At 55.6% G+C, this 16963-nt stretch overlaps 1 protein-coding gene across 6 annotated transcripts in view; it reads right to left on the bottom strand.

The window, feature by feature from the left end:
* Nucleotides 1-1446: 1446 nt before the first annotated feature.
* Nucleotides 1447-16963, bottom strand: part of FARS2 (phenylalanyl-tRNA synthetase 2, mitochondrial) — a 395257-nt gene continuing 379740 nt past the window's right edge. For all 6 annotated transcript variants that reach the window (XM_089918251.1, XM_089918244.1, XM_089918248.1 and 3 more), the window contains one exon: nt 1447-6532. In XM_089918251.1, coding sequence (XP_089774377.1) covers nt 6394-6532 — 139 coding nt within the window. In that variant the 3' untranslated portion in view covers nt 1447-6393. The remainder of the gene's footprint in view (nt 6533-16963) is intronic.

The following is a 16963-nucleotide window of genomic DNA, read 5'->3' as shown; positions in this document are numbered from 1 at the left end:
GAACCGCTCCCCTCTGGCCACTGGTGTCAAGGGCATCCACACCCGCTGGCCCTCTCTGCGCGGCCGGACCCGGCTTGGCTGGCTTTGCCTCAATTCAGAGCCAGCTGGGAGGCTCCCCTGCGTCTCAGCTGTGGGTTCTGGGCCCTGAGGCCGAGCTACCAGTTCAGACACCGCTGCCCTCCGGGTGTTCTGCCCAAGGGGCTGCCCGGCCGGGTGCACTGAGGCTGAGAGAGACCGAGCCTCCTGGGAAGGCGAGGCTTGAAGGCCTCCCTCCACCCAAAGACACGGCAGCCCCCATTTACTAGGGGTTCCCTCCACGGGCACGTGCGGGGCCGTCTTTTCAGAGTCCTAAGGACAAGGGGTTACTCCCTCTGTCTTGGGATCCCTATTTGCTTTCTAGGGTGCCCACAGACCGGGTGGCCTAAAACAACAGAAAATATTCTCTCACATTTCCAGAGCCATCGGCAGGCCATGCTCCCTCTGAGACCTGTAGGGGGTCCCTCCTTGCCTCTCTTAGCTTCTGGTGGTCTGTCTTCACATGGCTGTCTTTTTATAAGGACACCAGGCAGCGTGGGAATCTTTTTTTTTTTTTTTTTGCGGTACGCGGGCCTTTCACTGCTGTGGCCTCTCCCGTTGCGGAGCACAGGCTCGGGACGCGCAGGCTCAGCGGCCATGGCTCACGGGCCCAGCCGCTCCGCGGCATGTGGGATCTTCCCAGACCGGGGCACGAACCCGTGTCCCCTGCATCGGCAGGCGGACTCTCAACCACTGCGCCACCAGGGAAGCCCTCATGGGAATCTTAATCATTGCGTCTCCATGGACCCCGTCTCTAAATGGGGTCTCGCCCTGGAGGTGCTGGGGTAGGACTTCAAGGTCCCTTTTGAAGGATGGACACCCTTTCAATTGTAACAGGGCCCCAAGGATCTAAGGGGGGCGTTTGCTGCCTTGCAGCCTAGCTAAGCCTCAATCCTCCTGGCTAAGGAGCGCACAGCTCCAGCTCAGAGCATCTCTGGACGTGACACACACACACACACACACACACACACACGGATCATCTGGGACCTGGATAAATGCAGGCTCTCATGCAGCAGGTCCAGGAAGGGGCCCGGGACTCTGCATTTCTCGTGCTCCTGGTAAGGAAACCACATGTTACAGAGCAGGGGGCAGGTCCACTGAGCCTTCCTGAGGAGGTCAGGTACCAGCGGCCCCTCCCCTGTGGAGAGGCGGACGGAGGAACACCCCAGCTTAACAGCATCCGCAGGTACGCCAGGCCTCACTCTGGCCCAGCTCTCAGGGGCCAAACCCCCGGGAAGGAGAGGACGGCAGGCTGAGCTGCCTTCACCTCTGCCTGGGTTTCCTTGTTCACCCAACTCAGTAACATCCTGTACTTCACTTCTCTTGGGAAACACCTCAGGAAGGGGTTGCCGGTCATAAAGTGAGTGCATGTTCAACATTTTTTATAACAGCTTTATTGAGATATAATTCTCATCCCATAAAATTCACCCTTTCAAAGCACACAATTCAGTGAATTTTCATGTATTCAGACGGTCAAACAATCATCCCCACCTTCTAACTCCAGAACGTTTTCCCAACGTGGGTTTTTAAGAAAAATACGGATTCACTTGTAATGGTCAGTACATCGTGCTAAAAACTGAGCGTTGCCCACTTCAATCCGTTCAACCCTCATCACAACCCCCGGGTGACTGGAATCCCCAACTCACATCATTGTTCCTGCAGCTGCACCCTGTCCCCTCCCCCGTGCGGCCACTCTCCTTGGAGAGAGCTGCCTGCCCCAGGTGTGCGGTCGACTCAAGAATGATCTTGCCCGCAGAGTCCCCGAGCCCCTTCTACACCCATCTCTATACCTGCTCTCTCGGCGCCGAGCTGCTGTCTCCACTTTGGAGCCGTGGTGCGCATTTGGTTGTGAGATGCAGCACGTGTAATTTGTCTCTTTTCCTTTGTGGTATAGTTTACGCACAGCGAAAGGCACAGATCTTAAAGCATACAGTTTGATGAGTTTTGACAAATGCACCCGTCCACGTAACCTGCATGTCTATCAAGATAGAGAACATTCCCATGGGCCCGTTTCCATCAATCTCTTCCCAGGCCCAGGTGACCTCTGATCTGCTTTTTGCCCCTACGGATGAGTTCCGCTGCTCTGCAACTTCCTGGATGCATTGCCCTGATGACTAATAATGTTGAGCATCTTTCCAACTTATTGGCCATTTATAAATCTTTTTTTGTGACGTGCTTGTTCATTTTTTAAAAAACTTTTTTTTAAAATTACTGAATTATAGGAATTTTTCCCATTTTTCAAAAGATTTTTTAAAAAATTATTATTGAATTGTAGGAATTCTTTGTATATTCTGGATATAAATCCTTTGTTGAATATACGTGTCACGATATTTTCTCCCAATCTGTGGTTTGTCTATTCTTTTTTTTTTTTCTTTTCTGGCCACACCACGCGGCCTGCAGGATCTTAGTTCCCGACCAGGGATTGAACCTGTGCCCCCTGCAGTGGAAGGGCAGATTCTTAACCACTGGACCGCCAGGGAAGTCCCCCTATTCATTTTCTTAATGACGTGTTTCAAAGAGCAGATGTTTTAAATCTTGAAAAAGTCCAGTTGATCATTGTTTTTCTTTACTAGCTCTTTCTGTGTCCTCTCTAGGAAGTCACTGCCTCTACCCAAGGTCACAAAGATAGTCCTTTACATTTTCTTCTCTAAGCCTGATAGTAAGGTTTGGGCTTTTATATTTAGGCTCCATCTTGAATTAATTTTTGTGTGACGTGTGGCATCGGGGTTGATTTACACAGGGACCCAGTTGCTCCAGCACACCTGTTGAAAAGACTTTCCTTTTTCCATTGACTTGCTTCGGCATCCTAGTTGTTTCTTATTAGTAATAAAATATAGATGACTTCAAACGAGTCACTCAATAGATTCGAAGCCGTTAAAAATAGATTTCAAAGTTTCCTCTGTAATAATGCCAGTCTCACACACCTGCGTCCTGAAAGCCCTTCTTGTTTGGGAGAGAAGGGCGGCTACACAGCCAGCAGGCCATGGCCGGCACACAGCCCTGGGCGCCCGTCCTGCCCGAGGGCTCCGGCAGCCCAGGGTGTAGCCGGGACACAGCTGGGACGTGCTGCTTTAGTGTTGAGCCCACTGGTTAAGCTGATTTCCTGCTTGGATCGATCCTTGTAGTTTAACCAGCCTCACGTGCCCTCCTTGAAGTCTCCTGTTTAACTCAGTGTGGCCTGGTCTCCCCGCGTCCTTTGGAAGTGCGTGCAGGCCAAGCCCTCTTTGAGTCTTGTGTCTGAATAGACAAACACATGTGCACGTGCGGGCCTGCACTTGGGGAGCAAAGGCTGTGGAGGGCGCCCCCATCTCACACCTGAGACTGCAAAGGGCGAGGCACGGCCACTGTGTTCTCAGCCGTGTCGTTTCTTGGCAGACACAGGGCACGGCAGGAAGACCGCGGGCTTTGGTCTTACAGAGAGCGGGCCTTAAATCCTAGGTCAATTTCCCGCTCATGGGAGGACCCTGGGCCTGGTCCTTGGCCTCATGTTCTTAGCTCCTAGGTGGACACGCTGTGGTTAAGTTTCAGAGTCTGTGTGAGGCTAAAATGAGATGCTTAAGAGTTTTACACACAATCTTCTTCCTCCTTGCTGAGCCGTCCACACTCGGTCCCTGGACGGAGGAGAGGGTCGTCACCTCCATCTCAGAGCGGAGAACATTTAGCCTCAGGGATGCTAAGTGACTCACCATGGCAGAGCCAGGTGTAGGCCTGATCGAAGCTCAGCCTCAGGCTCGGTCCAATGCTCCATGAGGCACCTGATCCACCCGCCCCAGACCAGCCCCAGACTTGGGAATGGGCCAGACAAGGGGCCCGAGCTGGGCAGTCTCCTGCCTGTACAAGTGTCTGTAGCCCCTGCCTTTGAACAGGGCACCGGCTTTGGGTGTGTGTGTTGCTGTTGTTGGCTTTTGTAGACGCCATCTAGGAGACCAGAGCCACTAGGATCTCGAGTAACTGGTCGCCAAGGGCAAGAAGAATTTTCCTTCTGCTGCCCCACCTTCCCGGGGGCTGGGACGCAGCCTCCTGGGAGCACGCACTACCCTTGCAGCGTCCTAGATTGTTCAGTTCTGGACTTCCCTGTCGCTCAGCAGCTGACCTTTCCAGCTGACTGTGGCCCTGGATCTGACCTGCCGTCCTGAAGCAGCAGGCGTAACTCTGTTGACCACCTGAAGCGTCAGATGACAGAGGACCTTCCGACGGTTTTGATACAGAACCCACGGCTGGCCCCGAGGGCCCATGTCACATGCCCTAGCACCTGGTGGAGAGGGTCCTGGGGCTGGGCAGTGGTGCTGCCACTGTTCTGGTGGTGACGTGCGTAGCGCAGAAATGGCCCCCCTGTCTTGTGGTGTCCAGAGTGAATCCCTACCCTGCCTATCGTAGGCCGAGCGCCCGCGCAAGTGCAGGGGGCGTAGCTGGGGGCAACGTGAAGAGCACAGGCTTGGACGTCAGAGAGGCCTCCTCCAGCCCTGGCTTTGCGGCACCTCCCCGAGCACGTTGATCTCACTCCTGGAGGGTGGAGGGAAGAACAGGACCACCAGGGTCGTGAGAATGGAAGGAGTGCATGCTGGGCCCGGTCCGCCTTTTCCTGGCTCATCTGTTGCACGTGGAACAGCGGCCCAGACTCAGGTGGCTGAACACACGCAGTGCGCTGTGCCCAGGACACCCAGGGGGGCGGGGCTTGGCCACTGTCAACCCCACCATCGCCGTTACGTGTCCTCCTCTACTGTGACCCGCGGATGCGTAGGGATGGCCCTGCCGGGCGGCCGCCGAGCACCGTCCAAGCGATGACGGTCGTCACGGAGACCAGACAGCTGACGTGGGGACAGAGGACCCCATGTGGCCGCTGAGACGTGGGGTAGGGAGAGCCACTGTGTGTGGGTCTCCTCTGGCCTCACAGAAAAATTTAGGGGAAGGTTGACTACATCTCATGGAGTGTCGAGAGGAACGTTCAGCAAAGCCCTCTGCGAGTCCCCCTGAATGTCTGCCCTCCCCTCCGAATGTCAGCACTGCCCCCAGGCCCTAGCACAGCGCTCGGCATCTGACAGATATGCGCTCAGGGCGTGGGCCGAGGGGCGGTGCCATGATTTCTGGGTGTTACGCCAGGATTTCCGCGAATGCCTAAGGGGTCTTGGGGATAAAAGGGGTCTCTGGAAATGCAGCCCCAGGCTGGATCAGGTACGGTCTGCTAGCAAATGCTCCTGGAGAAGAGATGCCCAGTCACGTTGTGCATTAGACCCCTCCTCTCCAGAAACAGCGCCTGTGGCCCCAGGACCCTGGACAGCAGCTTGGCCAGGCTGGGATGTGGCTCTCGATTCCCTTGAAAATCCAAGGGACACGTCCACCTGGGTAAGAGGGTGAAATGACATTGCAGCCGTTCCTTCCTGTTGGAGCAGCTGCCCACCCTCACACCGCGGGCTGCTAATGGCCGCCCTCATCAAATATTTATCCCAGTGCTCACACGGTCCTCCATCAGCCTCCAGCATCACACCGGGGAGGGAATCTGATTATGAAAACTGGCCAGGAGGGAAGCAGGCAGACCACAAAGCGCTCACGATGGAAAAAGGGGAACATCAAAGCCCCGTATTCCTCCATAAAGGTCGTCTCCGGAAGCAGAGGCCTTCCATTAGGAAACAAACTCTCCGGGGCTTCAAGGACCTGGCCCCGCAGTGTCGGGTGCCACCCAGTGTCGGGTGCCACCCAGCCCCGGGGTGCTCTCTCTCCTCTGGGGGTGCGTGGGGGGGGCGGAGGCAGCTTTGTTCACACCCTGGGGCCAGAGCCCCGGCTCCAAGCCCCACTTTGTGAAAAGGAAGTAAAACCCTGCTCGCTCAGAGATGTGACTCCCTCCACCTCTGAGGGATCCCTGGCATTTCATCCGCGCGCTGTCTGCAGCCTGCCCTTTGCAGAACAGAAAAAGGAGGGAGAAAGGAACGGGAGCCGATTGAGAAAAGCTTCTACGGTCTGGAGTGTGTCCCTCTGTGTGGCTCCGCTCATTACACGGGGGCAAGAGCCTGTCAGGTAGGAAATCACGTCTGGTGTTTACACTTTAACAGAACCCAGGGACCAATTAACTGCGCCGAGCGCCAACGGGCAAAGCATTTCTGAAAGGAAGAGAAGGTAACTCTCGTATTATTGCTCCTTCCCCCCACTTTTCCCAAATAAAAGACACATGCTATGTCAACAGCTTCTCAAGAGCAATCCTTTATCTTCTGAAAGTCCTGAAACTGACCCATTTATCACAAGATGACAGATGCCTCCGCCCACAAACAGTATCTTTTTCTCTTTGGTTCAGCAAACCCCGGGGTGGCTGGGGAGGTGGCGATATCAAAACCTGCCCTCGACGCCCAGCAGCCGTACGGCCGCCTCCTGCACGGCCTGGTGGACGCGCCCGACCTCTCTCTGTGACATCGTGCGCTCCATGTGGCGGTAGGTGATGCGGTAGCAGTGGCTGTTCCTGTGTGTCCTGGAGAATGGGAGAGAAAGGCAGGTGAGTGAGGGGCAGGCGTGTCTCCTGCAGAAGCAGTGGTGAAAGCTGAGGGGGACACAGGGCCACCGACGGGGCGCTACAGAGGCGCACCCCTGCTGACGGCCGGCATGTCCCTTACAGAGGAGCTGGTGACAGGAACGCTGACCGCTGGGTCCCCTTGGACTGAGTGCATCCGTTGGGAGGGAAGCTTCTTGCAAATCGATTTCCTGGGCCGGCCCTGATTCAGCAGCTGGGCGGGGGCCCTGGGCTCCGAGGCGGACCCTGACAAGCAGAGCGGTTAGGGACCAAGCACGCCCCCTGCAGGCCGTGGGGAGCATAGGCCAATCGTGCCATCTCTGGGCGGGGCAGACAATCGCTCTAATCCTGGTTCTACCAGGCGGCTACTGGCCTGCCTGCCATGGAACAGCTGGGTGATTCTGGAACATGGGGCCCCGACAGCACTAAGGCTTCTACTGCATGGCAGCTGCGGAGACACACGGGTACACAACAGCTCATCAGGAAGCCCCCGGGGCCCTGGCCAGCCGGCCTGGCCCTCCCCTCTCCGGGCACTTCTGTTTCTCTCCTTCAAGCCACCAAATTCCTCCTTTCCTGCCCCCTTCCTGGGAGAGCCAGCCCTGCCTGCCTCGCTGAAGGTGGAGAAGCTGGAGCAGACGAGTGGGTCCCGGGGTAGAGTCCCAGGGACATCAACACACGCACCACGTGCCCGCTGCCCAGCGGGAGGCTGCCCTGGGCCTGCAGGAGAGCTAGAGCCTTGAACAGGGGCCTCTGGTGGGGTTGGGCGCTCCGTACGCCCTGGGAGGCCCGCCGTTCCCCACAGGTGCCACAGGGCCCTGGGCCCGTGCTTCTTGGGGACTCGGGACACTTCGTGGACTTGCTCTCGGTGGGGCTCCCTGCTCCCTCTCCGCCCATCTTGCCGCCAGGCCCCTCGCTGAGCAGGGTGTCCCAGCCTCCCTGATCTGCTCTCTTTCCTCCTCCGCCCGGGGCTGGTCACCTTCCCCTGCTCGCCGCCTCCAGGAAGGGGGAGGACTGTGCCTCGCAGGCCTATTTGCATTCAGTCCCCTTGTGGGTCCAGGTAAGGGAAGAAGGTACCTCTGAGTGGCGGGGGGAGGAAGCCGGTCCTTAGGGGGCTCCTCGGGACCCCTGGTTCCACACCGCTGGCCCCGTCGCCCCACCCGACACCCCACTGCCTGCCCGAGACAAGGGAGAAAGCAAACCTCCGCCCCGCACTCCTTGCTTTTCCAGCTCCGGCCAGTGGCTCCACTCAGTGGCCGCGCCTGGATGGGCCCTGGGTGCTGCCCTGAGGTCCCCCGATGAAGCGGGGCAGCGCTTCCACCTCTTCCCGCCCCAAGGCCATGCGATGGGGAAATGTCTTTTCAACAAGCGGTGCCGGGACGCCTCTGTGTCCTCATGCAAGAGAGAACGAAGTTGGCCCTTTCCTCACATCAGACAAAAATTAACTCAAAATAGGTCACACACTTAAACGTAAGACCTAAAACTATAACAGTCTTAGAAGAAAACACGAGAGTCCATCTTCATGACCCTGGGCCAGGCAAAGCTTCCTTAGGTATGACGCCAAAAGCACAGGTGACAAAAGAAAAAATGGACAAATTGGGCTTCATCAAAATTATAAACTTTTGTGCTTCAAAGGACACCATTAAGAAAATGAAAAGATAACTTCCAGAATGGGAGAAAATATTTGCCAATCGTATACTGACAGGGGACTCGTATCTAGAATATATAAAGAACTCCTACAACTCAACAATAAAAAGACATAATCTGATTAAAAATGCACAAAGGATCTGAATAGAATTCTTCCAAGAAGACATGCACACGGCTGGAAGCGCATGAAAAGGTGCTCAACGTCATTAGCCAGCAGGGAAAATGCAAATCAAAACCGCAGTGAGATGCCACTTCGCACTATCTAAGACGGCTATAATCAAAAAGACAGAAAATAGCGAGTGTTGGAGAAGATATGGAGAAATAAGAACCCTCACGCGTGGCTGGCGGGGATGTAAAATGGTGCAGCCGCTGGGGAAAGAGCCGGAGGAGCCTCTGAAAGTTAAACACGGCAGTTCTTCAGACCCTGACACACAGTCACCCTGTGATCCAGCAGTCCCTCCAGCAGGTGTACATACGCTCAAGAGAAATGAGAGCGTCTGTCCACACACAAACTTGTGCATGAATGCACAGAGCAGCATTCTTCTCGACAGCCCAACAGTGGAAATAATCCAAACGTCCTTCAAATGATGACTGGATAAACAATCTACCTCTACACGGACTATTATTCAGCCATAAGAAGAAATGAAGTTCTAATGCTACAACCCAGATGGACCTTGAAAACATTACACTCAGTGAAAGACGTCAGACGCAGAAGACCACGTATTATATTATTCCATTATATGAAATGTCCAGAGTAGGCAATTCCATACAGACAGGAAGCAGATCATAACTGCCCTGGGCTGAGGGGTTGGTGGAAAGTGGAGTGACTATTAATGAGGATGGGGTTTCTTTTGAAGGTAGTGAACATGTCTGGAATGGAATAGTGGTGAATGTTAGAAAAACCACTGAGTTGAATATTTTAAATGGATGTGTGACACGTGAATTACATCTCAGTAAAGCTGTTCTATTAAAAAAAGAAAAGACACTTGCCCTGCCGGGCGCTGGGCAGGCTTGAGCCTCTGCATCTCCCCAGCGAGTCCCCTAGACGCTGGTCTCCATCGCATGTGCTGTGCGCCCCTGCGGGACGGCACCCGGCCGTGTTACTCCACTTTGCTCCTCTGGTGCCCAGGGCGATGTCTGGCATAGGGCAGGTGCTGCATAAAAGCTGCTGAACGAATGCTTATGCAACCACCGAACCCCGGGGTGGGAGGCTGCGTTCAGGCCTAGAGGAGGCTGGTCGCACTGCCCTGCCGGCGTTCCACGGCCCCGTCCCGCGTTCAGCCACGGCCTTCTCCTTCCCTCTCCCACCCCTGACTCCAACAGTGAGGGAGGCGGACGCCGTCAGCTAGGAGGCAGCGAGGGTAGCCGTAAACACCGGGGCACCCCGAGCCCTCCGTTGACGTGAGCCTCATCCGCCTCCGCGGGCCAGTGCGGCGGCCACAGGGCAGGCCTCGGAGCCAGCGCCTGGTCCACGCCCAGCGGTGCCATGTCCTCCCCCGGTGACCCCGGCTGGTTCCCGCACCGGGCCTCAGGATAGAAGGTGGCTAACAGTCATGTTGACCGTGGAGAACGGCTCAAAGCAGAACCACCAGACAGAGCATACAAGTGTGTGGCACAGAACCGAAGGAGCTCGGTAAGCGGGGCCTCTTTCTGTGCTTTTTAAATGAGGTGAGCAGGGAACCCCGTGGGCACAGCAGTGAGCTGGCAGCACGGGCCGCTGTGGTTCCTGGTTCCTGGTGGCAAAGCCTTTTGTAGAACCCAGGCCCCCAGAGACACCAGGCCACGGCACCCGACGCAGAGGCTGTGTGTGCCGCAAGACGCTTCCCCAGCAGGCCTCGCGCTGGGGCTGGAGGGCCGAGGCCTGCCCTGCCGGGGCCCTTTAGGGACAGTGTGCCCTGCAGGGGTGGAGCCCAGCTGTGCCCCGCTGCACTGGCCTCTCGGGGCAGCCGGGAGACCCACCTTCCCGCCCCCGTGCACAGCAAGGGCCCTTCTCCCATCCCGACATCACCAGGCAGCATCCCGGGTTTCCAAGGGATGGAGGGCTCTAGGGGAGGAGAAATTAGTTGAGCAAGAAAGAGGGCCGAGGGACTGTGGGCTGTTTGATGACGATGCAAACATTTACTAGAACAAGTGCGGCGACAGATCTGGTGACCCAGCAAGGGTGGGAGGATGGTTTCCTGCAGGGGAGGCCGCTGTCCCACCGGCCTGGGCAGGGGCCCGTCCTCCCCGCCCCCCTCCCCGACTCACAGGGGCCTAGAACTGGCTCCTCATTTCCAGGCTACGACACACGTCCTGACTCTGAGTTTCTCCTCCGTTGAAAGAGTAACAGCACTGACCCCATCGACTTTTCCCAACTGCCTCGGAGACAAGGTGACAGGGCTCGGAAGCCATCAAGCGCCACACAAGCGTGAGATGAAAGCATCCTCACAACACTGTTATTATATTCTTTCGGTGGTTCACTCAGGTCTCTGTCTCTCAGCTGAAGAGCTGGTAATACGGCCTCTTCGAGTCGAGATTTCCAACCAAAGACGAGTGGGAAAAAAATTTACCTCCTTGCTTCTAAGTGCTTCCAAGAAGGCCCCTATAAGGATTCTTGGGATTCCAACAGCTTTTACAAAACACTGTGATGAGTTGGGAGCAAATGAATCATAAACATATGGATTAATTTTAAAAATTGAGAGAAACAGTATTTGGCAGAATATTTGGCCATAATTCAGTAGACTCAACTGAAAATCAACCAGGTTTGCCTTTTCCTAACATCACTGGAGAGAGAGAGAGAGAGAGAGAGAGAGGAGTGCCTTTTGTCTGCTTGCTAGAAACTTCTTTTTGGAGCTTTCAGATTACTTGGTCCTTCTTTCGCTGGTGGGGAAACCGAAAGCCACGGACCTGGCCCCGGGTCTGAGCGGAGGACCGAGTCTCTCGCCCCTGAGGAGTGGTCCATCTGTGAAGACCACGGAGCTGGAGGGTCTCACAGCTCAGCGTGGCACAGGTGAGAAGGTGGATTCCCCAGAGGGAGGGATGCCCGGAGGGCCAGCCCCAACTGTCTGGATTAGGGCCTTTCTGATTCTTTTACATCCTCCCAACGCGGCCTCTTTTAGCCCAAAAGCCTCTCAATCTTTCATCCGTCATGGCCCCCCGCTGGCTCAGAAACGGCAACAGCAGCAGACGTTTATTTACGTAGCGCCTCTTACATACCAGGCACTGGTATGTGAGCCCTTTACATCCACGAACCCATGTAAGCATCACACCCACGCTGGGTAGACAGCATCACTGTCCCGACACACAAATGAGGAAACAGAGAGAGAGAGAGAGAGAGAGAGAGAGAGAGAGAGAGAGAGCAGAAGTCACCGGGCCGCGTCCACACCGCGAGTAAGTGGTGGGGCTGGATCAGAAACCAGCAGCCCAGTGGGAACGTACAATACGTGGCCACTGTGGAGAACAGCCCGGTGGCTCCCACGAAGGTAAACACAATGACCATGTGACCCAGCACTCCCACTCCCAGGTGCACCCCCACCCCAAAGAACACAGAGCGAACAAACTAGTGGTGACCAGAGGGGAGGGGCAGAATAGGCGAGGGGGATTAAGAGGTACATGCTACTAGGCGTAAAATACACAAGTGCTAAGGATGTAACGTACAGTACAGGGAATATAGTCAGTATTTTTGTAATAACTTTGTATGGAGTATGACCTACAAAAAATATTGAATTACTATGCTGTACACCTGAAACTAATATCACATTGTAAGTCGATGATAAGTCAGTGAAAAGGAAGTACTGCTAAGCTCATTGCCGCTCTGCAGGTAACAGCGTACCAGTGACGGACTCTGTGCAGGGACCGGGGCCACCGGGCTTCCCTGGACAGAAGGGACACTGGGGCAGGGGGCCGGCGAGGGCTGGACCGCCTCCATCGTCCCACCATCAAGTTGACGCCGGCAACCACACAGGCTCCGGCCGCGAGGTCAAGTCCTTCCCCGGAGGCCGCCAACACCTGCTCCCGAGACAGGGGAAGTGTCTGCTTTTCCGTCGGTGACGAGAGCAGCCCCTTCACATTCTCGGTGGCGCGCTGGGCACCTCCCAGAATGGGTCGCTACGCCCACAGTCCCTGCTGACGCGACCTACCTACAGGGGCTGCTCCACAGCGGGGACGGTGCTGTGCTGGGGCAGGTGCCATTTTCGGGGGACCAGGCAGTGGGAGCACCGACTCGCTCCTGCTCGTGTGATGCCGAAGCTCAGTGTGACGGCCACCCGGCCGCGCCCTTCGCCCGGTCGGGAGGCTCCGGTGAGGGGAACAGTGTGATGGGAAGGGGATCAGGAGGGGGTGGTTGCCAGGGAAATGGGGTGTGAGGGGTGGAGAAGAACCCAGACTTGCAGCAGGGGTCCGACTTCCACTCCATCCCCGGCCTCTGCTGTCTGTGCGACCGAGCCCTTGGCGCCCCCCTTGTGACGTGAGGCTGACACGTGCCTCCCGGGGCTGGTGCTGACACGCCAGCAGATACTGACGAGACCCCGGCGGCCCGGGGTGGGCGCTCAGGGCCCGCTGCTTTGTCCCCCACCTCCTTTACCTGCGGGGCTGATGGGGAGAGGAAGGAGGCCGGGGGGAGGGCAGGGGGGCACGCTGGGGAGCCTGGCTGGGAAAGTGGGGGGAGGCTGGGAGTCAGGGAGAGAGGTGAATTACCGCTCAGCATCGGGCACGATCTAAACAAGTGCTCTAGAAACTAAGAAAATCACTTCCCCCCTTTACCTTCCCCGTATTAAAAAAAGGAAGCCAAAGGGAAGAGGAAAAAGTGAAATCGTGATCATAAGACCTCAGGTCCGATGATGGTGCGCCCGTCTCCTCGTGAACTGCCCTGGGGTTTTCGAGGACAGAGGCCGCGTCGGTTTAATGCAGGAAAGGCCCCAGGCCCCAGCCACGGCCGTGTGACGGCCACCTGACCTCACCAGGGAGAGAGGGCTGGACCGAGCGACCGCCCGGCCCCCCCAGCTCTGCATCCCAGGAGTCAGTGCAGAGGACAGAGGGGATTCTGGAGGGGCCGAGCGGCTGCAGGGCCCGCGTGGACGAAAGGGAAGGGGTGCCCGTTGGAGGGATTTCGGGGCGGGCGGCGCAGGGACGCCGCAGGCGCCATGGGGGTCGCTGGGTGACAGCCAGGCCGGCTCTCCAGGGAAGAGGCCCCGCAGGAGGTGCGTCTCGGGTTGGCACAGAGCCTCTGGACTGAACTGGCCTCCCATGCACTGCCTTCTCCCGCCCTTGCCCCATCACGCACGCTCCGCCCCCGAGCCGTCTGCTTCCCACGCTCAGACGCTCGGCCTTAGGCCTGGCGCCCCCGAGGGCCGCTCGGAGCCGAGCCTCCGAGTCCGTGGTGTGGACGTCACCGCCTCTCACTGCCTCTGTGGCTGCAGTCTCTTCCCACAGGGATTTCTGTTCCTTGGCGTCAGTCACCAGAAACCAAACCAGATGGTTCCCCCCACGGTTAGCGCCGTGGGAGAGACAGCTCCAAGCCAGGCCCCGAAGGAGGGAAAGCGGGGCCGGGCGAGAGGAACCCGCTTCCGGAGCTGCCCCCCGCTCCCGGGCCGCCCGCATGCTGGCAGCTGAAGAGGTCCCAGGAGACACGCGCTTTGCAGTCAAGACGCGCCTTTTCACGTCAAACACTTGGCAGGTCCTCAGGGGCGCCTCACGTCCCCCAACACCCCTTTCACTCCCATCAACCCCCGCAAAGTTCCCGGTTCTTCCGAGGCAGGGTCTCAGGCCAGGCAGCCAGGAGGAAGGAGGTCGTGCCCCTGCCTCCCGGGGGGCGGGCCTGTGTTCTTGGTCCCCACGTGCACGTCCATATGAAAAGAACTGCGCTGGGGACGTTTTTCTAATAGACGCGCCCGCGGGGAGGCTCGGGGTGCAGCCCAGCCAGCCCTACTGCTTCCCAGCTCAGACCTTGGGCCAGCTCTTAATCGCTGGTCCAGGTTCTTGTTGTAAGATCCAGATCGTGTGCTCACAGGGCTTTTGATGGACTGAATGGAAATAGTGTATGTAAAGTGTTTAGCACGGTTCAAGCTACAGTTAACAATTGGTCTTATTATTTATGTGGCTCAAGATTCTAGACCCTCAGTGGGGGCCACACAGAGAGGCACGAATGACCCTGGACAAGTTGTCTGAGCTTCACCTTCCTCATCTGTACAGGTGGATCCTCATAGGATACATGCGACAGCCTGAGGGAACCCTGAAGACATTACAGTCAGTGAAATAAGGAGGCACAGAAGGCCAAACAGTAAACAACTCCTTTTCCATGAGGTCCCTGGAGTCGTCAAATTCATAGACAGAAAGGAGAGTGCTGGTCGCCAGGGTCTGAGGGACAGGGACAGAGAGCATTTAAGGGGGACAGAGTTTCAGCTGAGGAAGATGAGAAAGTTCTGGAGGTGGATGGAGGTGACGGCTGCATAATGCCACTGAACTGTATACTTAAGAATGGTGAGAAGAGTAAATTTTATGTTATGTATATTTTATCACAATAAACTTTTCATTTTGGAGGAGGAGAGTTCGCCTGAACAACCTAGTTGACTATTACCAGAAGAGGAAGTTGGGAACTCGAATTTGTACTAAAGATAAACAACCAGAAAGCAACAATGGAAAACCCCAGCAGACCACTGTCTGGCCAGTGGCAGGACCATCGCAAGAGAACAACGTGTTTGGTTTCCACCTGCCCAGACGGCTCCTCTTCTTGATTTCATGAACTTAGCAGCCAGGCTGCCCTGCGTTTTACACAACTGGTTTCTAGGACCGCTGCTTATCGTGCTCTAACCGCATTTACCGTATTTGAAAAGTGCTTTTCAACTATCCATTGTCTTCCAAGCCATCCTCCTACATTTCTAACAAGCCTGAAGTAACGTCTCATGTTACACAGATTTCCAAAGCTCTGTGCTTTTCCTCCGTGTGGGGAATTTGGAAGAGGTTTTCCTTTTCTCCCTGGCTGCGTCTGCACAGCCCAAGTCAACAGAGCTAACTTTAACTCCGTGCTGGTGCACCGCAGCTTCCCGAACGCACTGGCACCTCAGGGGATGAGCCAGGTCACAAAACACAAGATATTTGGCAGGTGAAGTGCTACATTTTCATCTCAATCAATTGATCCACAATGATTTATTCTGTGCGGAGGCAGACACTGAGGAGGTACAGGACAGGGATAGGCATTGCTTGATCAATACATAAATATTCATGGAGTGGCCGTTCTGGGTACAACAGAGCAGCAGAGTGAGGGGGAAGAGGTATCGCAAAATAAGACAAAGAAGGATGAGGCTAGATTACCATCTGCTTGGGGGCTGAGACATGGATGCATGAAATGACAGCTAGCAGGACAATGCTGTTAGTGCTAAGTGTTAAATAGAGGACATAGATTATAAACGACGTAGGGGTTAGAAAAGACTGGCAGGGAGATGAGATTAGATCTAGATCTTGAGGACGAGTAGGATTTCAGCAGGTGAAGGGCAAAGAGCGTAATCTAGGTGGCGAATGACACGTGGTACTGGTAGGGGCGTTCATTACGTGTTTCCTCTTCTGTTTCAACAAAGGATGCTGAGGGTATGTTCCAGGTATAAGTGGTCCAATGGAGAGCCATCCAGAGGATGCATGATCTGCGGGGAGAGGGCCTTATCATCCTGGCTAAGAAGGCTCAACTGAAAATCCATCATTCAGCAAACAACCCAGACCACCGGGTCCAGGATGAGGTCTGTACGGAGTCCTGTGAGAGGCTGGTAGGACCTTTGCTCTGGGCAGTTTTGCTGTACCTAGAGGTGGGCCCTGAGATCTCACGGCCCCAAACAACAGAGGGTTCCCGAGATATAAGGGTATGTACGATGTCACCCATCTGGTATGAAGAACCACCCAACCAAGGAGTATGCTACAGAGCTCTCCTCAACCCCATTACTCATGAGTAGGATTAGCCAGGAGTGTGCTATGTCGTCTAGCTTTTATTTCTTCAGTGAGTCTTGGAGAAAGTGGGCTAATTACTTTGAGAGACTCAGTGTCTAGTTAATTATGAAGGAAGCACACATTAGTAGAGAGAAATTTATATATATTTCCAATGATTTATGGTTACTTTGCAAATGCTTTTGAGAAGGGACTCCCCGGGGCTAACTAATAGCGTCACCTCTCGACAGATACTGAGTGAGAGGTTACGGGAGAGAGGGACTAAACTGGGACTCGGCTGGGAGGACGAGTTTCCTCTAGCCATGATACTCTAGGCTGGAATACAGCAGGGAGAGCTTGATTATACACCCTTCATCCAAGCAGCATGTTTTACGGAATCACAGAATCCAGGATCAGGAACCGCGGAGATTTTCTGGTTCAAGCTTGAGTTCCCTCTGCAGAGCCTGATGCTGGACCACTTCCGGGGCAGCCCACCTGGGACCCACAGAGCAGGCTGAGTGGGAGCTCCCCTCACAGTGAGCTGGCAAGGGCTCCGGCCTGTCCTCGCTGGTCCTGGATTCACCCCAGTCCTTCTCCCCCGGGACGGCCCTGCCAGGACCACTGGTGGTCAGAGCGAGAAGGGATCTCGGGGGCAGCACACGTGATGTTTAATATCACTGCCTGGGAGGCTAGACATCTGTCTGTCCATCTACTCCATTCATTCATTCATTCAACAAATGGAATGAACATGCACTATATGGCATGTATTCTGCTGGGTACTGAGGACCCAATGATGGAATAAAACAAAACAAACAAAACAGACCTGACCTCATGAAGCTCACAGTGTAGCGTAAGAGACAG

Source organism: Delphinapterus leucas, chromosome 10 (genome assembly GCF_059928025.1).
Source record: "Delphinapterus leucas isolate spDelLeu-1000000601 "Yukka" chromosome 10, BTC_Dleu_Yukka2, whole genome shotgun sequence".
In the NCBI taxonomy this organism is placed as follows: Eukaryota; Metazoa; Chordata; class Mammalia; order Artiodactyla; family Monodontidae; genus Delphinapterus; species Delphinapterus leucas.
Note: the sequence above shows the minus strand (reverse complement) of the source record. Positions and strands in the feature narration are given on the sequence as shown.